Here is a 25,897-nt window from a genome sequence, read left to right as displayed (position 1 = left end):
CATACGAAAACCTGATCCAGGAACAGGGCTGGGCAGCCCCCCCCTAGTACAGTATATTTAACACAGAGATAAGCAGGAGGCTAAATATTACATTATAATGGAATATATGAGATGCATTTCAGACTGGGAATAGCGGATATCCCACAACTGTATTTCATGTAATCGCTAATTGGAAATCCATGCAACCTGGCTCATCCTTCTGCATCCCTGGGCTGTAAAGAAAGGTCACAGCCCTTCTCCTGAGTCCTCTTACCATGGAGTTCACTTCTTCTCTTTTGTACCCATACTATCGTTACACCAATCTTATGTTTTATCTAAACATGAATATTATCAGCACTGCCAAAAATAAATAAAACTGAGCATATGTACCCGATCATGTACAATACACCTTTAATAAATAAATTTGACATTAGTTTTCATATCTACATTTTTTTTACACACTCATGTTTTATTTTATTTTTTGTTTTAAACTAAATTTTAGGCACATAAAGGAAGAGGCTCTCTCTTTTCCTCAGGCCAAAAACCACATCATAGCAACAGCCCAGGATCGACCGGCACGACACACAGCCCAACAGGCTGCCTGCAAGCCAGCCGTTTACACATCAGATCAACAGGGGATCAAACAGCTGATGTACCCTCCACCCAGGATGAAGACAGAAGAGAAACGCTAAATTACAATTACAACTTCTAAATAAATAGCCTGTGCGCAAAACCAAAACATGAACGGACAGGGATTAAATTAAGTTAGGGGTTTTTCCTATCAAGGTAAGAAACACCCGGACGCTCAAACAGTTATACAGTTTGTGCGTGAAAAGCCACTACCCTGTAGCTCGAACCCAAGTCTGTGTGTCACTGCGTTGAAAGTCCAAAGTCCATTTTTGGCCAATGCACCTGCAACAGACCAGCGAACCGTAAAAACAGACAAACAAGAAAAATGATGAATCAAATATACATATGGCACAGAAAAAAAAAAAACCCAATGTATACAAAGAAATAGTAGTCAGAGCATGTTACTAACCATTCTACCTCACTGGACTTCTAGGATTTGGTCATCTCAATGCACTTGTGACTGATAATTGAAAGACAGCAGTTTTCATTGTACAACAACCAATGTATTTCCAAATGCCTACGTATTAAATTCCTTTTTATAATCAAAGACCGACAGTGTTTTGAAAACGCAGAGCTCCCAGGAAATCCTTAAGATGTTTCAAAACTGTCGACAGCCAAACCATAATACTAATTACCACACTGGCAGTCTGTTTTACAATAGCACATAAAATGTTTTTGTTTTTTTAAATATAGTATATAACCCACCCTTTCTAATGCAACAGTGCACATGTATATCTCAATTTACAGTCATAAACCTAATTAATAATCTAAATTTGATATAGATTCTCTATGAACAAAATCAGTGCTTACATTGATACCACATCTAGATTTTTTTTAAGACTGTCCACAGGTTTATAAAGTGTTCTACAACTCTTCTGTTATAGGGTTGCAGATCTGTGCTGCCAACCTTCACAAAGATGAAGTGTTAGAAATGCAAGACTGAAACAGACAAGCAGTCAAACGACAAAACAAAAAAACAAACAAAAAAAAACAAAAAACTAACATTTGAAATGTTGAAATAGAGGCTCCAATGGGAGCAGTATTAAAAATTACTAACCCTATTCAGAACGGACGTTCTTCATTTGGGTTGGGTAATATTAGTCACTTGAAGGCAATTCTTTTACCGTAAATAAAACCTTGTAACACAACTATCGTCTCGTTAACAGAAATGGCAGGTACATCCAGAGCGGTACCTGGGGAATATGTGGCAAAGCTGAAAATAAAAGACAAATCAAATGAAAAATTGACTGGTACATCTGAAAGCAGCATTTTTGCCTTGGACGCGACAGCCTTTCAAACCTCTGTGAAAAGGCTTTCTGTTCTGCGAGCGTCGATCGATGAAAATGTACTCTGTACAAAGTAGCTTTTGCTCGTCTCCACAAAGGAAAGTAAAAAATAAATACAGTATGTTGGATTCAGTCCATCTGAACTGGATGGGGGGGGGGGGGGGGGGGGCACTCTGAGGGTTTGGCGTCGACGTTCCTCGAGAACGATCCGCGCCCGTCCCACAGAAACCAAGCCAACGTGCACAGGTACAGGACGATGACACTTCCCTTACTCTGAAAGATTGAGCTATTAAAAAAAATAAACCGTGGCAACTGGGTTTGGCCGATCTCCTACACTGGGAGAAAAACACACACAAATAAAAAGCAAAGTAAAAAAGAATTTGTAACCAGCACCATCTACAGAAGAGGCAAAACCGTTATTCTGTGACTTACTTTCTTTGGACAGAGAACTTTGCGACTCTCCTTTGTCTTGGCTGCCATGAAAGAAAATGACTACAGCTTAAAAAAAAAAAAAAGAAAAGCAAAAAAGAATACGTACAGAGAGCTTGTTTAAAAATTAAAGGGGGGGGGGGATCTTTCAGCCAAACCGAAATGTGTGCACGCGTGTTTGCGTTCCTTACAGCACAAACCCCCCCCCAGAATCCTCATCCCTGAACCCTGCCTCACAGGACCGAGGGCAAACTCCCACCGGGCTGATCGTCCTGCCCTGCTGCTGTCCTGGTGCCCCAGTCTCTCTCTCTCTCTCTCGCTCTCTCTCAGTGTCTCTCGCCCACGCGGGGCCGGCCGAGCTGTGGCACTGCGGCCCAGAGGGAGGGAGGGGGGAGGGGGGCCGCGGGGGGGGAAGCCGGGGCTATACGCTGCTGTCCTCCAGCAGGGGCTCCTTGCCGTCGGCGCCCCCTGGCTGCGGGCTGTGGCAGTGGCTCTGCGCGCCGTTGCTGTGCTTCTTGTAGCTGCCCGAGCGCATGCTGGGCCCGCTGTGCTCGGGGATGAACAGCGCCACCAGCAGGGAGAGGAGCACCGAGCACGCGCCGAACAGGAAGGGAGGCCCGGGGATGATGGCACTCTGGAGGGAGGGAGAGGGGGAGGGAGAGAGGGGGTGGGAGAGGGAGAGAGAGAGGGAGAGGGGGAGGGGGAGGGGGAGGGGGAGGGGGAGGGAGAGAGAGAGAGAGAGAGAGGGAGAGGGAGAGGGAGAGGGAGAGAGAAGGAGAGGGAGAGAGAGAGGGTGAGAGAGAGAGAGGGAGAGGAAGACAGGGAGAGGGAGAGAGAGGGAGACGGGGAGATGGAGATGGAGACAAGGAGAGGAAGAGAGGGAGAGAAAGAGGGACAGGGAGAGGGTGGGGGTGAGTCACCAAGAATTCACTATGTTCGCGATATTACCTATGGCATCAAGAGTTCCCTGACCTAATGGGCAATTGAACCCCTTGCCATAAGGCTGACATATCACTGACATACACACGACGTAACAGCTGTCACAGGACGGCACAACAGATGGCAGGTAATGTCAAACTGCCATACTTTTATCGCTACGTTTTACGACGGTAACATCGGTCATAACATTTACCAGCGGTGTGACAGTTTTATGTCACATGACAAACTGACATCATCTGTTCTCAAAACAATTTTACATCTCATTACAAGACTAAGAGACCGAAGACACTTTTTTTTGTGTAGTGTATTGCAGAACCACACCAAGCACACAGCCGGTGTGCGGTGGTTCGGGCGGGCGGAGGGCGCTCACCTCGTCAGTAGGGTTGGCCATGTTGGGCTTGGTGTCCTTGCCAGGGCTCTCCACCGCGTCCATCTCGTTGAGCTCCACGTGAAACAGGTAGAACACGAACCCGTAGAGCGCGGGCCCCAGCCCGTTACACAGGCCCCGGATCCCTGTGATCATGCCCTGCACCACCCCTGAAAGCACAGAGACCAGGCTTGAGTTCCAAACCGCATGCTACTAAATTTTAGGCTCATTTTCATTGAAATGAAGTATGTGGTTTCAAGCCTCGGTCCTTTTGGAATGTTCTAGTCAGTCGTTGTTCTAGAACTCCACTGCCAGTAGCGATTGTGACATCAGCATTAGAATGTTCAGTCAAGGACATTCACTAATTACATATTTGTGATCTTGTACCATAAAGCAGGAGTAACCAACCCTGTTCCTGGAGATCTACCTTCCTGTAGGTTCTCTTTACAGCCCTAGTCTGGCACACCCGGCTCTGCTAACTAGCAGCTCAACAGGATCTCTAGCTGTTGAATGAGGTGTGCTTTGTTGGGGTTGGAGTGAGAGCCCACAGGATGGTAGATCTACAGGAACATGGTTGGTTTCCACTGCCTTAAAGGGTTAAACACAATGGTAAAAAAAAGGAGACGTGCTCTCTGACTCACCCTGCTGGTCAGGGTCGGCGTTGCGGGACACGATGGCGCTGATGGCGGGGAACGTGATGCTGGACATGGCAGCCACAGCTCCCGCTGCCCACATCATCCTGTAGGGGGCGAGAGAGAGAAACCCCGCTTTAACACTATCCGATAAACCCATACTCCATCTTATTCATGCGTTTATTCATCAGGGACAATACAAGAAGACATTGTTACATGTTAAAAACAAGAAAGATGATCAATGATGCATGTTGCATAAAAGGTTCTTCATGATTAATGACTGCAAGTCAGATTCGGTTTAAGCCAATTTATTTATTTAACCTTTACATTGGATGCGAATTCAGCCCGTGATGAAGTCAACGCTGCACTGAACTACACTATCACGCTTTATATACGGAAACGCTCTGACCACAAGCGCTTTCCGTAGCCTTTCCCAGACCAGAGAACAGTCCGCCGGTTTATAAAGCACTGGAACGGCGGCGTCTGGGAGATACGGGGCGAAAGGATGTTTTATGCGCCGCGGACAGCTGCGTTTGCGCTGGACTCACACCGTGGAAATGAGACAATGGGGAGACGGGCTTGGGAGTGGACGTTTACAAGCGGCACGGCAATAAATAAAACGCCGTTTCGCAAAGCGGGCCGTTTATAGTGTTTTATGAGCGCTGGGTCAGGGCAAGTGGACACCATACCCCCCCCCACAGCAGAGCCAAAATGTGGAGCCCCACAGCGGAGCCAAAATGTGGAGCCCCACAGCGGAGCCAAAATGTGGAGCCCCACAGCGGAGCCAAAATGTGGAGCCCCACAGCGGAGCCAAAATGTGGAGCCCCACAGCGGAGCCAAACTGTGGAGCCCCACAGCGGAGCCAAACTGTGGAGCCCCACAGCGGAGCTAAAATGTGGAGCCCCACAGCGGAGCCAAAATGTGGAGCCCCACAGCGGAGCCAAAATGTGGAGCCCCACAGCGGAGCCAAAATGTGGAGCCCCACAGCGGAGCCAAAATGTGGAGCCCCACAGCGGAGCCAAAATGTGGAGCCCCACAGCGGAGCCAAAATGTGGAGCCTCACAGCGGAGCCAAAATGTGGAGCCCCACAGCGGAGCCAAACAGTGGAGCCCACATTAGTCATTAGATGAGAAGACCACGCTTACTGGAGCCTGTTCACACATCAAGGGCCAGGTACTCATCTTTATTTAAAGCTCTCATTACAGAATACACTACTACTGTTTGTACAGCAACTGGGACCTGGAAGGTTGGTGGCTCAAGCCCCAGTGTAGCCACAATCAGATCAGTATAGCTGTTGGGCCCATGAGCAAGGCCCTTATCCCAACATTGCTTCGGGGGGGATTGGCCCCTGCTTCGTCTAATCAATGCAAGCGGCTTTGGATAAAAGCATCAGCTAACTAACGGTATTGTAATGTACACCAGCACAAAATGAGGAAACTCAGCTGGTTATGAATGGACGCAGTCACAGTGACAGCTGCTGCAATAACACAGTGCAGGATAAGAGTGACCAGAACAGGCCCACTCATTAAGACGCCACTGACAAATGAAAACAACAACTTAGTGCAACCGTATCAGAGTGACATGACACTGAACTCAAGCTTGCTTCTTTGTACGAGACGGAAGCAGCTGGAGCCTCTGAGAACGCAGGCTGCATTCTAGAACATTCCGTCTAACGCCACATTCCGTCTTCATCCCTCCATAACGAAAGTCCATATGACGGGTGGAGGACGCCAAAGAGGGGCGGGGAACAAAATATTCACTTTTATATTTGTGTTGGGTAGTTGGGATTCTTTCCAGATATAAATATGGTCTGTTTTGAGTCTCAACTCACAATTAATAGTTCTGCTACCCGAGTAGGTGGATCTTAAAATTTGTACTTGGGGGGGGGGGGGGAAGAAAAATATTAGATCTGGTTGTCCTGACAGGGTTTTATGAGAAATCATACTGTGAAAGAGATGACAGCGGTGGGGGAGCTGACATTTTCAAAGGGCACGCGTGTCTCTCTAGGATTGATCACAACAACGGTGCTTTTCTGAGCAACAGCCACACATGACAGCACTGATTTATCAGGTCTGAGCTCAAAGTACAGCCACATTACATTACATTAATGGCATTTGGCAGATGCTCTTATCCAGGGTGACGTACAGTTGATTAGACTAAGCAGGAGACAGTCCTCCCCTGGAGCAATGCAGGGTTAAGGGCCTTGCTCAAGGGCCCAACGGCTGTGCGGATCTTATTGTGGCTACACCGGGGATCGAACCACCGACCTTGATGGGCTCACACATTAGGGACAAATCTAACAGAAATCCCGTATGACCTATGACCTGTACCATGTGATGTGCTCTGGGCACATTCATTTAAGCCAGGAAGACAAATAAACAAATCTTTAATTAGATATGAATGAACGATTTCAACATAATTAAAATTGAGTGAAAAGTCCAGTCTGAAGAGTTCAGAGTTTTTGTGTGGAGGGGTATTGTTGGTTTTATGGCTGAAAAGCAATGACCGCATCAACGGAAAGCAAGCAGACCTCAGTCGTGTTCAATGCTGGTGAGCAATAGCAATTTTAGCAAGATCTTTGGTCACAGGATTTAATCGCACCTTTAGCAAGAGTGCCAGTGTGGCAGTTATTTTTGAAAATTCTGCTGAGCTGAAGCAGTGCTGACTGATCATGAGACGTCAATAACAAAACCGAGCTTCTGATTTCAACACGTGCGGCGGTTCAACTGGCGGGTGTTGTGAAACACATCTGCTCAGAGTGCATCCGGGTCTCAGAGGTTTATATCGAGACATGTATGTGCACGTACAGTGTGAGCTCCTAGGCCTGAGACATCATATGTTATTATGAGAAATTCTGTACAGTAAGATGACACTACGCCCCAGGGGAGAGCACAGAGACCTGGAACGGACAAGAAGGGCCATATCCCTTTCTCTATTTCTGTCAAACTTCTGCTTTTAAGTTTTTAATAGCCCTATCAGTTACATCTTCTGATATTTCAGCTCCAGTCCATAACATGCTGATGAATGTACCTGTATGCCTGTGTAGCGTTTCATTGGGGTCTGAACAACGAGCCAATGGCTGTGGGCGTTTATGATTAATTAGCGGACGGAGCAGGGTAACTGGTGGCAGGTCTGGACCGGTCCTTCAGGACCGGGGCGGCCCACCCTGACAGAGGGAAAGGGGCACGGGCGGCGGGGGGACTCACCAGGGCTGTGAGCCGAAGCCGTACCAGGCCAGCTGGAGGATCTGGAAGCCCAGGCCCAGCAGGATGGTGTTCTTGTTCCCGATGGAGCGCATCAGTATCCCCAAAACCACCGTCTGCAGAGAGAGAAGTCAGCTTCAACAGTCCGACTCGCTTTCTACAACCCCAGAGTAAAACCTTTACTGCCTAACACCACCGTCTGCACAGAGAGGAGTCAGCTTCACTTTCTCCAACCCCACTGAGTAAAACCCTTACTGCCCAACACCACCGTCTGCACAGAGAGGAGTCAGCTTCACTTTCTCCAACCCCACTGAGTAAAACCCTTACTGCCCAACACCACCGTCTGCACAGAGAGGACTCAGCTTCAACAGTGAAGATCCCAGTCACCACTCAGCTTCAACATTGTGCTTTCTACACCACCACTACACGCTTTCTCAACACACCTAAACTTAGTGCCGAGGGTATGCAGGCTTTCATTCCAGCCAATCACGACGCTGGGTGATTAATAAAACACGCTTACATCCTGTTCACCATTGTAAATGGCTTTAAGTGTTCCGATTTAATTGGAAAGTGCATTGCCTCATTCGAACCACTCACCTGTGCCAAGATGGACAAGATCCCCACCACTGCGATAAACGCTGCCACCGTCTCCGAGGTGAATCCTATGACCTGTGAGCAAAAGGAAAACGAAATGAGGCTTCCTCCACAATGCCTGCATTACTCCAACACACCAACAGAGGGTGACAGATCAACAGATTTTATTTACTTTTTTTTTTTTTTTTTTTTTTTTTATATGTCCAAAACACCATCAGGAAAAATAAATAAATAAGAAACGTCTCAAGTGGATTAAATATAGAACTGCTGAAATAAGTGCAACTTAATGTAATTATGAGATTACATGATCATTATAAAAATGTAAATGCATTCACCCAAATGCCTCCAAGGAGGAAAACAGTTTGGATAAGGGTTACTGGAGTCTCCCTGGAGTCGTGTGTGTTCACGGGTGTGGCTTGAAAAGCTACTCCGATAGTAAACACTCAGAGTGTTTAAGGAGGGAGATGTGGTGAAACCAGACACTGCGTCCCACTGGCCGTACCAGTTCCTGTAAACTGGGACGTATTGAGCCATAATGGAGCTGCAGTGCGAGCAGTTACCCTGCAGAAAGGTCCGTTAACCCAACCCCCGCCAAGCAACTGAGCCCCACCTACTTATCTCCAGCACAGCCAATGAGAACGCAGTATAGACTGAGCTGTCTCCAATGCGAACCCTGCAGAACAGTCTGTCAATCCCCCACAGAGCCCCCGCCCACTTCTCATCTACAGTACAACCTAGCTGAGCCCAATAGCCAATGAAAACGCATTAGACTGCCCTCGGGGGGGAGCTTGGCCCAATGGGAATGCCAGCCCCACCCTCTTTCCCCAGAGCACATCTGGCAGCTCTGCTGCTGACAGGTTCAGTTCAGTCCAATTCAGTTTAACTCACTTCTTCTATTTCTGATTCATATTTCCATTTTATTTATTTTTCGCAGCACAGTGATAAAAATCACCAGTGAATGAGTGCTGGCAGAGGTTGGGGGACCCTGAGGGACGCCTGATTGGCTAAAGCCTTGTCCAGGGAGGGAGGGTGTCAGTGAGACGATCAGGCTGCCAGCAGCTCTTCTGGCCAATCAGGAGCCTGCGTTTAGTCTGCTCCAGCTGCGCATGAAGGGTATCTCAGGGCACTGATTGCGCAGCTCAGCCGGTGGAACGAAATGCCGGCTAGCAGCGCAAGCGTGAAAGGAGGGCGTGTGTGTGTGTGGGTGGGTGTGGGTGCTTTACATAGGCAGGGAGCTATGGGGCTGGTCTAAGGAAACAAGTGAGCATTCCAACATTTGTTTGTGAAGTTTTTATAACAGTGAGAAAATAACACTGTGAAATTAAAGCCTAGAGAACTGAAATTAAATCTCATGGGAAATCAGAGAATGAGTCCTCTTTACACACAGGAGATGCTCAAAACCAGCCAAGGTCAACAAACACACACTAACATACACCTCCTGCCTCGTACAGACCCAGGCTTCCATGACACCGTCGCGGAAACTCAACAAGCCGGGGAGCCGCTGGAGGAAGATGAGAACTGGAAATATTTCTCGGATTCCGGTGGGAACGGGGTGGGAACAGGGGCGGAAGCGCTCACCTGTCGCAGGTACAGGAAGAAGCTGGAGTACTGGCCAGCTTCCGGAAGGTAGGACAGAAAGACGGTGATGCAGATGAGCAGCACGGTGGAGTCCTGGCCCACCTTGCGCAGGGACTGTGGAGAGGGGGGCGGGAAAGGGAACACCTGGTCAGACCGCAGATTGGGCAACGACAGCACTCGCAAACGGTACCAAACACGGTCTTATCTCACCACCGAGCCTCACTCCCACAAACCGCTCATCCAAAATCCAAGGGCACACAGCTGAACTTTTAAAAGGAATGTACAGTCAAAAAAAACCCAAAAACAAAACATTGATACATTTCATGTTATTTACAAATTACTTGGGAGTACAGCTAGGTTGCTCCATATCCTGTAGGCCTAGAACTAGTGGTGTTAATGCATGTGTACAGGCGCACAGAGCAACTGTTGTGTAGGGAACAGTCCCCTTTATTGGATACAGAAGCATGTCTATCGGCGATTTCCACTGCTTTGCAGCGTCCAGTTTGATTTCGTTTCTCCAGAATTTCATTAACTGAACACGGTTTTAGATTACATTTCAAGCACTAATGTCCCGCCACTAAATGTGGTTTTGTGTTGTATCGTTTCTAGAAACTTGTTTATGACTCGACTGCGCTTCAGTTTTTTGGGGGGGGGGGGGTGGGTCTTTAATTATTCATTGTTGCACTAATGTCATCAACTAAATGTCTTTTTACGCACTGGCTACAAGCAATAGCAAACAGCTATTAGACTAAACCAGGAAACGTAATGCTGCGGTCTACGAGAGTGGCCGTGTCCAAATCACGCTACAGCTCTTGCTTTACCTTGAACAGAATAGAACTATGTACACTCAGTAGTAGGCAAGTGTGCCGATTCAGACCAGACCAGGGCAGGGGGGCATGAAGGAGTACGGAGTACCCTAATCTAGCACCACTCGCGTTTCACCTGTACTTTGTATCTTAATCAAAAACTGTTGCATTTGTGTTCATCTCGGCAGTGTAGTTCCTGACATACATATGGTAATTAAGCCAGGTCTGTACTAGACATAATGTTCACGACTGTACAACTGATCCCATGTAAATTGTACCTTATCTGAACTGTTCTGTAGTTTGTTCTAATGGCTTCGGTGTGCACATACATAACTACATAGGTCCTAAGCACTACATAAGCGCATATGTCAATAACTGTAAACGGGCATATGGTGTGTTAGCCATGTCAACATTCGATAGATGCAGCCACATGACACGCTGTACCAAGTAAAAGTACACACTGTCAATGTTGCATTAACCTCAAATAGGCATATGGTGGGTTATCGACATCGGCACTTATGAATGCTTTTGTAGTGCTTAGGAAAGTGCGATTTAGTCCTTATGACTGAGTCAGTAGGACCCTTCAAAGGAAGTGTTACGAAAAGTGTCTGCTAAATAAGATGCAATGAAGTGGAATGTACTGAAATGCAACGAAGTGGAATGTACTGAAATGCAATGTAATGTACTAAAATGTAATGAATTTAAATTAACGTAATAAAGTGTAATGAATGTAATGTAATGCAATGTAATTAAATGTCATGTAATGCGCTGTAATGCGCTGTAATGCGCTGTAATGCGCTGTAATATACTGTAATATACTGTAATGCGCTGCAATGCACTGTAATATACTGTAATATACTGTAATGCACTGTAATATACTGCAATATACTGTAATGCGCTGTAATGCGCTGTAATGTGCTGTAATGCGCTGTAATATACTGTAATGCGCTGTAATATACTGTAATGCGCTGTAATATACTGTAATATACTGTAATGCGCTGTAATGCGCTGTAATGCGCTGTAATGCGCTGTAATGCGCTGTGCGGACAGCGGGCAGGCCGGGGGGGCTCACAGCGAAGGGGTCGGCCTGCTCCCAGGAGATGGGGGCCCCCCAGGAGGCCGGCCGCATCTTCTCGGGCAGGGACTCGGGCACGGCCACCAGGATGAAGCAGATGTCCAGCAGGGCGATGGCCGTGGCCAGGATCACCACCAGCGTGTCCCCGTACACCCGCGACAGGTAGGCCCCGATCGCTGGGCTGGTCACCAGGCTGGCCGCGAACGTCGCTGACACCTGGGGGGAGGGAGGAGGAGTCAGTCTGCGCTGATCTATGACCTATCAGCTGCCCACGATGAGCCCTTTCAGTCCCAAGACTCAAGCGTAACAACCGCAAAATTCCCCAAGAGTGCTCTCTCAACCTTATACCTTTTTTTTTTTTTTTTTCAATTTGGTAGCCAATTGTACCTCGTCTGATTCAATTGGAGGTAGTCGTATTAGATGTACCGCCCGTACCCCGTCCCTCGGCGGCCCGAATGAGAGCGACACGCGTTCTTCAAGCCGTCTCGTCTCGTGCCCGTTGCCGTGATTCCGAGGCGCCCGAGGTGCTTATTGTGCGGCGATCTAATAACCCTGCCAAGTCCCTCCCTCTGGAGCAGCGAGCCAATTATTGCGGCCCCACGTGAGCCGGCCAAACTGCAACCGCAAGTCTGCTGCGTCTTAGCCTGTTGCGCCACCGCGGCTCCCAACCTTATACCTTTTCAACCAGTTACAATTACAGCTATGCCGTTTTCAACCCCTATTAAAAACCCTGCCTTCAGGTCCTCTTGGTTGGCTCAATTACACCCAGGCATGATCAACCGAGCAAAGAAAGGTTATTTGAATCCGAAACAATTAAGTATTTGACCCAGGTCTGGCATCACACCCCTCACGGTGGCTATTTTAAGCCAGTTTCAAAAGTCAGTGGGCAGACCTAAATGTAAATAGACACTCATGCAGACAGAATGTCATTTGTCCGGCAGACGCATGAGATCAGTTGACTCCACACAACAATAAGTCTCGCCCTCAGAGCACAATGAGGAAGGAGGGTAAACAGTGTTGTGTTGCGGCTAGGTGTGGCCTCTGGGGAGGGATTCTCCACCGTGGCCGCCTCGACCGTCTCAGAAGCAGCCGAGTGCCAAGCTCCCCTAATCCCCCTCACTTAAGAGACCAACGGATGAAATCAGGCAGAACTGAGAAAACATTACTCAGTAACACACACGCCCTTATGCACACGAGCGTATACACACCCACATACTGTCACACACGTACCTACACATACGTAGACACACATACTCTCGCACGCACGCACGCACGCACGCACGCACGCACGCACGCACGCACGCACGCACGCACGCACGCACGCACGCACGCACGCACGCACGCACGCACGCACGCACGCACGCACGCACGCACGCACGCACACACACACACAGTCTGAAAATAAGCCTGTTTCTAATGACGCTGAAAAACTGCCATGCCGCTGCATGCTCACAGTCGTGGTGTGACTTATGATCTGACACCGCTCATTACCCACAATCCACCATTACACAGAGAAATGACATCATCCCGCGCAGCTCCCTCAGAGCCAAGCGTGGGCCCCAAGCGCCCCACAGCTGGGACCCCTCAGCCAATCACCAGACCGTAGGGCCACCCCACAGCTGGGACCTCACAGCTGAGATCCCTCAGCCAATCACCAGACCGTAGGGCCACCCCAGCACTGGGACCACTCAGCCTCTCATTAGACAGTAGGCCCCCTGAGACTCACCAGGCCGTAAGCAGTGCTCCTCTCGTGCTCCTGTGTGATGTCTGCCACATACGCAAAGATCACGGAGAAGGTGACGGCAAAGACCCCCGACATGGAGATGACCGCAAAGTACCACCTGCAGGAGAACACAGGAGAGTCACTGGGTTAGTGCAGGAGAGTCACAGTCACCGGATTAGAGTGAGCAAGGCCCATAACCCCAGATTTGTCCGGGGGGGGGGGGTTGTCCCCTGCTTAGTCTAATCAACTGTAAGTCTCTTTGGATAACAGCTTCAGCTGAATAACTGTGATGCAAGTTGGCTGCTCACCAGGGGCTGATCCGCATGAGGGGGATAGGGGCGCAGGTGAAGAAGACCGTCAGCAGCAGGAAGGACTTGCGGCCCCAGACGTCCGACAGGGCCCCGATCAGAGGGGCACTCAGGAAGGACAGCAGGCCCTGGAGGACAGACAGACAGACGGACGGACGCGTCCCGTGAGCGTGGGTGCAGGGCGAGACCTCCCCTGTCCTGCCCCAATACATGCAACAGCTTCCCTGCAGGTGAATGTGCTACAAACGGGCTCCCTTAATAACACCAAAATATCCCATAACCGCCAACTGTTTCACTTTCCTTCCATACATTCTGGTGCACAAAGGGCATTACTTGGAGAGACTCGGGTGCATGCATCCTATTCTGTAACAAGGCCCAATTTCTCTGTGAAAGGCATTGCACAACTAGACACAGCCTGCAAAAGACAGGGTTCAAAGGCTATGCAAACTTAGTAAAACAGGAAAAATAAAACGAGGAACATTTGCATGTCTGGGCGGATTTGAGTTCTGCTGCGCAGAACAGACAGAATTGAGAATAAATCAAGTGCTCGCAGCTTGCATAGCAACACAGGTGTTTGACAGAAAGCATAAAAAATACACAGTGCAGGAGTTCCCCCCCCCTTATTCACGAACAACAAGAGAACGGCAGGCCAGAAAGCAGATGCGTCTGAACAGACCTGTCTGAGCCTTAAACGTGTGCGGATGACCCACCCAGAGAGTAATTTCACTAACAAATGTGGTCGTCGGTGGTCAATTATGACCAGGCGCTCTGCGGTGATGGACAGAAGGCTCTGGGCTTACCTTGACCCCGTGAATCAGTCCGTTCATCAGGAATGTGTGCTGAGGGAAGGTCTGATGTAAAACCTGGAAGACAAAATGGAGGCGTCATGACTGACACACTGTCATTACATTACATTACTGGCATTTGGCAGATGCTCTTATCCAGAGTGACGTACAGTTGATTAGACTAAGCAGGAGACGATCCTCCCCTGGAGCAATGCAGGGTTAAGGGCCTTGCTCAAGGGCCCAACGGCTGTGCGGATATTATTGTGGCTACACCGGGATTAGAACCACCGACCTTGCATGTCCCAGTCATTTACCTTAACCACTACGCTACAGGCTGCCACTGTCAGCAGAGCCGCTGGAGTAATGAGTATGTGGACAGTCTGGTGGCGTGAGCACGCCATGCCACAACTACCCCTGAGCGCAACAATTCAAGTTGTGAGATGTTTTTCTGTACAGTACAATTGTACAGTATTCGTCTTCATGTCTCTCAGGGCGATGGGTCCTTGCAACATTTGACTGAGGTTTTTAAACTCATTGAAAGGGATTAAAGTGAACTACAGGTGATCATTCTGGTTGAGTTTGGTTAGCAGAACAAGGGGGCATGAATGGAAATATAAATTCCCCACAGACATGAGGATGGAATTGTTCCCCACACAGAGAGCAGTCCCCGTGTGGAATAGCTTACCAGGACATGTAGTGGACACAGAAACACTGGGGGTTTTCAAGACCAGACTTGATACGGTGCTAGACACTATTTAGCTGTCAGGCAGACTAAGCAGTAGGTACACTTTAGTGGTAGGGAAAGGCGAGCATTGCAGGGCTGAATGGGCTGTTCGTCATTATGTTATGTTACTATTTTTGTTTGGGGCCACCAAAATCCTAATGCTGTCTACTGTGCATGCAGGGGGGTCTACTAACATTACCTTGACCTGTCTGTTCCACCACAATGACAGAGTACCCCTTAATTCATTCTGGTTGGGTATATGCACAACTAAAATTTTATACAGTTTTAAATTTGCGGACAAAAACAAACAAACATTTAGACTACAAACAAAACGATTTTTGAAACTGCACGGGAGTTCAAAACAAAAGCATTTTAGGGCGTGCCACTGTGAGCCAAGGTTAATTTTAGCAGCGAAGATTACATTAATTTGAGTCTGACGAATTAGGGTGAGTGTTGGTGGAGACATGCCGTTAATGAGGGCAGAGGAAGTCACAGAGATGGAGCCTCATTAGCGAAAATGGAAGAGGCTAAACTCTGCCGCGATACGAACATCAAGAAGACAGTAACCTCAACAAGGAGTTCAATCCCATGACTACAGATGGGAGTGCAGGGTCAAAGGGAGCCTCAGGCCAAATCCGAGGCATGCAGCAACACGTTAGTGAGCGGTGCCCCAGAGAGAGGAGGGCCCCGGCTCGCACCAAAATAAGTTACGACTGTCACCCACACTCGCACAACGAGGTGCAGCTTCTCACCGGAATGACAGGAGAGTGTACTCTGCTCAATCATCGGCTGAAGGATCTCACGCGCACACACAGAGGCACACACAGAGGCACACACAGAGGCACACACAGAGGCACACACAGAGGCACACACAGAGGCACACACAGAGGCACACACAGAGGCACACACAGAGGCACACACAGAGGCACACACACAGGCACACACACAGGCACACACACAGGCACACACACACAGGCACACACACACAGGCACACACACACAGGCACACACACACAGGCACACACACACAGGCACACACACACAGGCACACACACACAGGCACACACACACAGGCACACACACACAGGCACACACACACAGGCACACACACACAGGCACACACACACAGGCACACACACACAGGCACACACACACAGGCACACCCACAGGCAGAGAGAGCCCTGACTAATAAGCAACTGGTGAAGCATGTTAACAGTCAAATGAAGTTGGAACATCTCCTGGCCTCGCAGCTGTGGAAGTTCAGAAATATCACACAGCCTGAGCTCCCCTCTGCGCTCAAATCACACACCAGACCCTCTCCGGCTCTCAGCGTGCCCACACTCGGCACACCTCTGGAGCTCCCTGGTCCGGCCGACAGAGTTTACAGACCGAGGGTCTTTCACAGAGAGCCGGAGCACTGCGGGGCCTTTTTAAAGAACACAATCAAACACCTCCAATAAGGCCTTGTGACTGCGGAGAGCGTCTCAGCGGGGCGGTGAGAAATGTCACGGGCCGGTGACGGCCCTGTTCCAGCTCAGACGGCGCGGACGGAGAGCGCGGGAGGTCTCCCGTCCGAGCCCCTGCTACGCGCACACGCCCCTCCCAAAAACAAGCGGACGGCGCAAAATTCCAACACTTCCTTTCCGGTCACTTCCGACCCTCTACAACAGGACTGCCCAGCCCTGCTCCTGCAGAACTACCATCCTGTGGGTCTGCATTTCAGCCCTTACTTGGCACACTTTATCAGGGGTGGAGTGAAAACCAACAAGGGAGAGTAGATCTCTGTCAATAGGGTCGGCCAGCCCCGCTCTAGACACACACAAGACATTGTTAGCTCGAGTAATCAAATTTACGTTTGGAGAATTTAATCTCGACATGGAATTTCTGAAGCGTTTGTTCAAAAACGTTACTGAGCAGCACACGGTGACGATGCAGCCCCAAACGCTACTGATAATGCTACTGCTACCGCTAATGATAATGCTACTGTTAAATGACCCATAGGGACTCCTGGCCATGGTGTGCTCTGGCAGGGTCAGTTAGCCTCCAGACTCCGGCACAGGGTTGGGAGAGCTTTTCCTGCATATGCAGGAATATGCAAGATGGCACAATTCATATCATTCCCAGCTCCGTGCCGGTTCCGTCATTACACATGGAGATTAGGACAGTGCGGCAGAATGGGACTAATATCACATCAAGAAAAATAACAGCATGAACAACACAGCCAGATGCAGGGCAGCCACTGACAGCCCTGTGTGAAGAGTGGGTGCAGGCAGTTTTTTTATTCGTAACGGTGCCTGCAGTTTGCACTCGGACAGGATTCTCACACCCTTAAAAGCGTTGTGTACCGTGTGGATCCGGGCCTCCCTGCAGACTAAGCCGGTCACACCGTTTCTCCACACATGGGAGTCTTGAGGGATGGGATTTTCAAACTGAAACTTAACCCTCGCCACATACAGGACAGTTCCTGTTTTTAGCCCACCGCAACAACTCCAGGTTTACTCTAATGTTGTTGACTTTTCGGTTACTAACAGGCTCTCTCCCCCCCCCGCCCCAACCACCCTCAAGCCTCACTGGGCCACTCCATTGTCTCTGCACACCCCCACCCCCACCCCAGGGGGGCACACCCCACACTTCAACAAACGCTGCTCTCAGATCTGAACTGACAAGGACTCAACCTGCACAAGTAGAGGGGGGAAGAAAACTAAACAAAATATACATCCGACCGTCTTGGGCAGGGGTCGAGCTAAACAAAATGAAAATGATGAATAATTCAAAGCAGTCTCCATTACTGAAATAGTGCAGTCAGAGCCTTTGTGTGTGAGAGATTCCCTGCTCGCCCTGAAGAGGGGCTTTGGGAGAGGGAGAGATTTCCCTGCTCCTCGTGAAGAGGGGCTTTGGGAGAGGGCGAGGCCAGGGCTCTTGAGACCCACCTGAACAACCTGAAATGTGAATCCAGCCCTGGCCCCCACAGGAGATAAGACCCGGCTCAGACACAGCATCAACGCAGCAGGAGCCTTAGCCAGACAAAGAGCTCTCTGGAGCTCTCAAGAGGCCATGTCTTCAGACAGCAAAGCAGGGGAAGATGCTCACATACGGGCACCGGTAGGTTAGCTGTGTATGTGCATTTAAGAGGCCTTATGTCCACATAAAATGTATGACACACACAATGTTAAAAGGCGACAAGCCTCTCACACTGGATTCATGTCACAGTTTTGTAACAGGTGCTGGCTCCGCCTCATACATGAACCAAGATTAAATAAAGGGGTCGCTCATAAAAAGCATGAACTGAAAACGCAACACCGAGTCAAGTGACCTGAAGACATTGAAGCTAGTTGACTTCGCTAAAGATAATCACATGAGAACATTCCATAATAAGGTTTCAATGACATTTGAGCCAGCGACGGGGTCAAAGCTCAAGGATCAAATTGTCCGCTGTTTGGTAATAAACTACAGAATCAAGATGCACACATGCGCTGAAGCAGTAAGGAGGCTGGGGGAGGGATACTAACATTAGACCAGAAGACGGATGCTAGCAGCGGGATGGGAGATGGATGCTAACAGGGGACGCTAACAGTGGGATGGGAGGTGGATGCTAACAGGGGATGCTAACAGGGGGATGGGAGATGGATGCTAACAGGGGACGCTAACAGGGGGATGGGAGAAGGATGCTAACAGGGGATGCTAACAGGGGGATGGGAGATGGATGCTAACAGGGGATGCTAACAACAGGATGGGAGATGGATGCTAACAGGGTACGCTAACAGGGTGATGGGAGATGGATGCTAACAGGGGATGCTAACAGGGGGATGGGAGATGGATGCTAACAGGGGTCACTAACAACAGGATGGGAGATGGATGCTAACAGGGGATGCTAACAGGGGGATGGGAGATGGATGCTAACAGGGGATGCTAACAGGGGGATGGGAGATGGATGCTAACAGGGTACGCTAACAGGGTGATGGGAGATGGATGCTAACAGGGGATGCTAACAGGGGGATGGGAGATGGATGCTAACAGGGGTCACTAACAACAGGATGGGAGATGGATGCTAACAGGGGATGCTAACAGGGGGATGGGAGATGGATGCTAACAGGGGATGCTAACAGGGGGATGGGAGATGGATGCTAACAGGGGACACTAACAACAGGATGGGAGATGGATGCTAACAGGGGACGCCAGCAGCAGGATGGGAGATGGATGCTAACAGGGGACGCTAACAGTGGGATGGGAGCTGAATGCTAACAGAAGGCTCAGAGATGCACGCCAACAGCAGGCAGGGAGCCAAGCGGCACTGCTTACCGTAAGCATCGGCGTGGTGAGCAAGCCCCAAGCGAAGAACTCCAGGAAAATGACCACCACGGCGTGATACACGCTGGGCTCGCCGATCCCCTGTGGCTGTGGGAGGAGAGACAGGCTGTTAGCAGGGAGGAAGACGGGCGCGGGCGCTAACTGCAGCCAGCCGCGCGTCGGCGCTAGCCATAGCCGTTTCAGGGAAACGCAAACCTTTCCGGCCTAGCGTTGGGCTTGTTTTCACTACCGAGGCTACCATCTCAGCAGTGCTTCCCACCATACCCTACAACAGGGATACTCAATCTTTCCTTAAAAGGCCCGGTGTGGGTGCAGGCTTTTGTCCCAACCAAGCAGTCACACACCTGCTTCTACTAATCAACCATTCGAGTCTTGGCTAAGGGCCTTGATTAGTATTATCAGGTGTGTAGCTGCTTGGTTGGAACAGAAACCAGCACCCACACCTTTCTGGGTAAGACTGAGCATGCCTGCCCTGCACTTTCCTCAAGCACTTGATCGACCTCACCTATCATTTACTTACACCACATTAATGACAATTATGAGCATATAATTATAGCATAATGCTTTTCAAACACACTTACAGCACTGATAAAAAGGTAGCATAAACAAATCAAAACAAAAATAAAATCACAAGTAGCTGGCTGGAATGTCAAACATCATTTGGACTGGACACCATCATCATTTTTGAGCCGACATTTCCCAAGCGTTCAGGGAGCAGAATTGCCCGTATTGAAGCCACCCTGTAAATACACTTCAGCCAAGGGTGTTTCTGGAACAGGCTCTGTTTGCTCTCCGTAACTTGGATGTCATTCGCACGGGGCCGTTGGCTAAACTGTTTGCTTTTAAAAGCGCAATCCATTCTGCTCTAATGGGCCAAGGAAGCACTTCAAATAAAACAACGTGAATAAAGGGTCGCTGATAATGCGACGGAAATCTTGGCAGCCCGGTGTTGGGCCCAGACAGAAAAGGCCTGGCCATCTTGCCCAATTAGAAAGGAGAAGAACGGGGGACTATGACAGCGTCACTGTAGGAGCTCTTTTCAGGAGGAAATGTGTCATTTCCAACCATGATGGAACATTCCAGTTCACGGAGAGTAGCGCTCAATTGTGTTCCACCCAAAGGCAGCAAGTTTAACAATAGTGCCCGTGTTAACTATAGGCTGTATTAAATGTCTACAATAAAATATGACTTGCAGGAGGAATGCCGTCTATAAGGAAATATAGTTAACAACAATATGCTCTGTGAACCAAACCAAGCAGCGTGAATTACGTAAAACGCAACAAGTTTAAAAACAGCGACCATGTTCAAAGGTTAACTATAGGCTATATTTAATGTTCACAATAAAATATGACTTGCAGGAGGAATGCTGTCTATAAAGTAATATAGTTAACAATAATGTTTTGTGAACAAAGCGAGCAGGGTCGAATACGTTAATGACAAGTAGAGAACTGGACGGGGTTATTGTATAGTGTACTGCTCAATGTGAAGTTGTGAATTGAGGGGAACACACCTGAATGAATCCCAGAAATCTAAATTAAAAGTTAATCCAAGAGAGGAAAAAAAAACTAGTAAGCGCATGATTGTCGCGCTACGTAGACTTAAAAATGTTAAAAGCAACTATGCTTAAGTCTGGTTGAGCTTTTCTAACGAGTAGAATCGTTAAGAGGGCTTTAACAACGGGTGTATATCCTTGGAAACCTCGGGAATGACAGTAATCGCAGCAGAAAGAATAAGCACCTGTCAGAATATTCCCATTGTGCTTAATGCACTGAGCACCACTTGATTTCGTCGTACAACCTGTGAAATAGAACGGCTGACAGTGGATACCTACCACAGGGCGCTGAAATAATCGCATACTCACACACTTATGTAGCGATTGTGAGTAATTGTTAAGTTTTTCTTATCCATACGCTCCACGTCAACCGGAACAAAGCATTCGCATGCAGGTAGCTAGCGAAGTTACCGAGGGTAAACAAGTCCACCCTCTTGGCCCATCCTAATCACACCACCAACTATCCTAATGCAACCAAGCTCGTTAGCTAGCTAGCTATGTTACTTCAGAAATTGCACCGATAACTAGATAACATTAACGGGCTAGGAACTAGTTGACAGCTCAGTTTCCACCATTAACCTCCTATAATGCTACTTAAATAGCATGTGTACTTTAAAATATTTGAAATGGAGAAAGTATCAGCCAGTTAATTAGCCAACAAAACAAGGTCTAAATAAATTGCCAATAGTACAAGTAACTTGGACAAGTACCGCTAACTAGTACTTTACTGTATATTAAATGTAAATTACAGCAGCTGCTGTATTTCTGAAAATAAAAACTTCAGTTGACGATAGTCAGTTTAAGTGCATTGCAAGATAGAAATCCAGCTAGGCTCTAAACTAGCTAATGTTGGTGATCTACGAGCGATTCTATCCTGCTGCCTAAACCAAGAACATCTAGCAAGATGTTTTAAAACGCCGTCATTCCAGTTAGGCTAGACTATATTTTCGAATAAACTTGGATATTTGTGAGATTTTAACGTTTCTGGTTAGCCTAGCTGGCGATTACTGCCAACATATGGTTTAGCGAGCTAATGCAATCATCAATCAGGCGCTAAGTTTGTTAGCTAGCTAGCTACCTACTAGAAAAACAGCAAGATATGCATGTAGTGGTAGCAAGCTAACGTTGGAGAGCTTACAAGTCAGTTAATTGTTAACGTAACGTTAGGGAATATTATTCAATAATTTATGCTACTTAGCAAGTGGAACTTGCAGCTAACTTATGATACCCAGCACGAGTCGATACAAAATATCCCCACCCTCTTCTGTGAATATAAATCTAGCCAGCGTTAATCAACCAGCTACGGCTAACGGTATAGCTAGGTAGCTAATATTCATCTGATGCACTGTGCAGCTAGCGCTGGCTAGCTACTTTCGTTATATAGCTACTGTAACCATTGCTAGCAACCAAGACATATTCTCTCCAAGACGATTTTCTTGGACAGGGCAGCAGAAATTTCGCCGATTTGCTAGCTAGCTTGTCAGCTAAATAAAACATCGAGAAAACAAACCGAGCAGCTATCATGCGATTTAAAACCGTTAATGTGTTGTTAGCTAGCTACCAGAGAGAAATAAATATTTAACTCACACTGCCTCCATCTTTTATTATAATTTTCTTCGCCAAAAGAATGCTGCGGTTCAGCCGCTTTTTCTTCTTTTTTTCTCCAGTCATTGTTAACTTGTATCCATTCTTGTTGGCAGAAAAGGAACATATATTTCAGGACTCCAAAAACGTAAAACGATGTCAATGATTTCCTATCTCTCCACCTCACTTTGCCCCATCTTCCTGAACAGCCCAGAACCCTCACCACCTACACAACACATGAACACGATTGGGAGTTGCGAAGGGCAAACATAATTTTATCCATACGTGATTGGTGGAGAGCTGCGTTTGTCATCTAAGCCTGCGAATCTTATTCGCAGAAGTCATCAATTCATTTTTTTCTACGGTCTAAGAATGGGTCCGCCATCTTCGTTAGCCCCGCCTCCTTTACGCCACCAACAAGTGTTTCTGAACGTGTTTTATGTTGGAAGATTTGAGTTGTCCAGCGGGCCATTGTACATTTCAAACAGAGACCAACGCGGAATCTGTCATGCCACAGGAATAATCCCCTCGTTTATTGGGCGACACCGAAAGGGAGATTGCAGAAAATGTATGATAATGGCCGGTTAATCCAAATATGCATGTCAAATGTAGATGAGTAAGAGAAAATCAGTTACCACAATTGTACAGAAACTAGAAGAGAGAAGTCTTGGAGAGAAGTTGGAAACATCGAGTGGTTAAAACACAACGATCTTTCCTCCGATATTGTCACTGGAGTGTTGATTCTAAATCCATCAGAGGAATTGTGGTAGTGTTCACCCATGGCAGTGGGCCCAAAAAAAATACTATATGGTCTACTGACATTATAATTAACCTCTCCCTTTTCCTCATTTGCAGGAATGAATCATTGTAATTGTCGGAATGGCATAATAACCTTCCTTCTTCCAACGCCATCTGAAACATCTGTTCCGGCTTAACCTTTGTTCCCTGAATTTAGACCTTCCCTGTATTTAGCACCCATCCTTTTGTCAATGACATAGGGTACTGTAGCTCTTTTAATTTTTGTTACTATGAGGATAGCAATCTAATGTTGTTCTCATGGGTTGTGGTAACATACTGTATACCACTTTTCTATGATTTGAGTAATTATGCTTTAACAGGTCATAATTAGGCTCCACTGTAGGTTCAGATAAGTATGACGCATGTTGTTTTTAAGGATAATTGAAGGTCTTTAAAACTTTTTTTTTTTTGGCTATAGTATTCGATGGCATCTAAATTTGATGCTAGTTTAGTGTACTGTTCTGTACTTTTTATCATATAGTTTCGTCATTTTTAGTCGTGAGCATATTCATATTTTTAATATTGCATATTTAGCAAATCATACCACAAAATGACTAAATCATGTTGGCCCAATGTGATATTCTGTAAGCATCAGACATAAATTACACCTTTGCTCTCCCTATAGTGATGAGCATCAGATTCCTGGTTCATGGAACCCTAAGGCAGAAACGTTTATGAAAATCTCGATAAAGACTTAATTAAATACAAGTTATATAAAATATTTTCCAGAACAAATACAGAAAATATAACAAAAATACCAAAATAGAAAATATTAATCTCACTAAATATTAATGCCACATTATGGATAAAAATAACATTTCTTCATTTTGCAGATGCCTTCTTTCGAAGCAACTTCCGAGTTCATTGTGGCAGGTAATGGTAAGGGAAATATTACCAGCAGAAGAGACCACCACAACACGATAGTTATTTAGTGCACAGCTACTGTATAGAAGACTACAGAAGTCAACAAAGAGGAGTAAATGAACTCTGCACAACGGTCTCAGGGCAGATCAATATTACAGTAGAAAATAGGAGCTCAACTCAAATGTATTTAAAGAATGAAAATGCTGTGGCAGCAAAACATGAAGATTGTTGTGAACAGAAGTCAGTTAGGAGGTTAGGAAGAATCTGAAGAGGTGACTCATCCCAGGTTTCAAAAACCTACCATTATGCAACCACAGTAATTTGAGGTCAAATTAGGATACTTACACTGCCCTGTTTTTTTTTTTCCAAATATGGATGTTCTCCAGTGAAAGCAGGTTAATGCCAGGGACACTTGCCAAGAATGTGCAGGACACTCCTCAACAGCTACACCGACATGCTGGATTGGAGATTGAGCCGTCAAAAAGATAGACATCTACTTAACTGCCTGGAAAACAGGCAAGCCGCCTACTTTCTCTTTTTTCGCACTCTTCAGCAGAAATCCACAGGAATCTTCCAGTCAGGATGGTGTGGTGAAGATCACATTGCTGTGGTAACTCGCTGAATGCTGGGAGTATAGGGACACAGCCAGTGGGCGGGGCAAGAGTCTAACTGGTACAAATAAAGATTGTGCAGATTTTCAAACATATGTTAAGAATCATATTAATTACTGGTTTGAATTTTCAAAACAGTTTTATTCCCGTTTTTCTCTTTTGCTTCAAACTCAATGCCAAACCGTATCCGTAAGCCCATCATGTCCCATCATTGCAGCACCCTGCACTGGGTCCTCCAGAAACAAGGATTAGGGAGGACCCAGCAAACACTATCGCACATAGACTTTACACATACAGTACACATATATACTTTAATTTATTTTATTGTCTACATTTTTGTATAGTGTCTTTTAATAAGTGTACAGTGTCTGTCCCTATATGTTGTTTTATGACTGCCACTTGCCACTACTGTACAGTGTCCTTGGGTGACGTGAAAGGCGCTTTAAATAAAATGTATTATTATTATTATTATTAGTACAAACCTTTATAAAAAAAATATTTCCACTTTGTCATTAAGGGTTATGGAGTGTTTGATGGGAAAAATGGCAAAAACTACAACACAATAAAGGGTGCAAAAAGTGAAGGGGTCTAAATGTACTGAAGCTACAGCTTTTGCTAAAACTTCTGAATGCACTGAACTTCAGAGTTAAGATCAATTACACTGTACAGACATCTGAATTAATTATTGTTGAATATAGTGGGTTCGATCAAAATGATGACCTGGTCTGTTCACTGTAGTAAAGTAGTAATGAAATAGGCCCAACAAAACTTGTGTTTTGAGAAGTTCTTATGTGGTGATAATTACCTCTGGAGCACAGCTACTGTACACATCAATAACTTGAGGCACATATTTCAAATACTTTCAGAAGCATGATCGAATCTGGCAATGCTCAACATAGCGTTCCTTCCCACCGAAGCGAAACGCACACTTACCTGCATTAAACTTAACCTCCATCAAGAACAGAGGCTTATAAAACACTCAGAGAGCCATAGTCTTTACTGTGAATATGTAGGTCTTGGGTTAAAATTGATACAGTCCTAAAACATACAACAGACATGACGGTCACTTTGCGAATGAATGGTGCTCTAGAGTAAAAACTTGTAAAACTTGTAAAACACGGA

General features: G+C 47.0%; 1 protein-coding gene across 1 annotated transcript; it reads right to left on the bottom strand.

Moving 5' to 3' along the window:
* Positions 1-2,063: 2,063 nt before the first annotated feature.
* Positions 2,064-22,719, bottom strand: mfsd14a1 (major facilitator superfamily domain containing 14A 1). Its single transcript, XM_061238800.1, has 12 exons — positions 22,506-22,719; positions 19,358-19,453; positions 14,350-14,412; positions 13,550-13,677; positions 13,245-13,359; positions 11,516-11,734; positions 9,638-9,751; positions 8,063-8,134; positions 7,469-7,581; positions 4,272-4,369; positions 3,634-3,800; positions 2,064-2,958 (listed from the first exon to the last, which is right to left on the bottom strand). The coding sequence occupies exons 1-12, from the start codon at positions 22,587-22,589 to the stop codon at positions 2,746-2,748; spliced, it is 1,482 nt and encodes a 493-aa protein (XP_061094784.1). The 5' UTR covers positions 22,590-22,719; the 3' UTR covers positions 2,064-2,745.
* Between the last annotated feature and the right edge of the window lie 3,178 nt (positions 22,720-25,897).

Source organism: Conger conger, chromosome 4 (genome assembly GCF_963514075.1).
Source record: "Conger conger chromosome 4, fConCon1.1, whole genome shotgun sequence".
Taxonomy (NCBI): Eukaryota; Metazoa; Chordata; class Actinopteri; order Anguilliformes; family Congridae; genus Conger; species Conger conger.
Note: the sequence above shows the minus strand (reverse complement) of the source record. Positions and strands in the feature narration are given on the sequence as shown.

Coding starts and splice junctions, on each gene's coding strand:
- mfsd14a1 (XM_061238800.1), bottom strand. CDS start 22,589: ATGACTGGAGAAAAAAAGAAGAAAAAGCGGCTGAACCGCAGCATTCTT. Junction 13,360..13,549: donor CTCATGCGGATCAGCCCCTG/GTGAGCAGCCAA, acceptor GTTCTCCTGCAG/GTGGTACTTTGCGGTCATCT. Junction 8,135..9,637: donor TCTTCCTGTACCTGCGACAG/GTGAGCGCTTCC, acceptor TTTTGCTCACAG/GTCATAGGATTCACCTCGGA.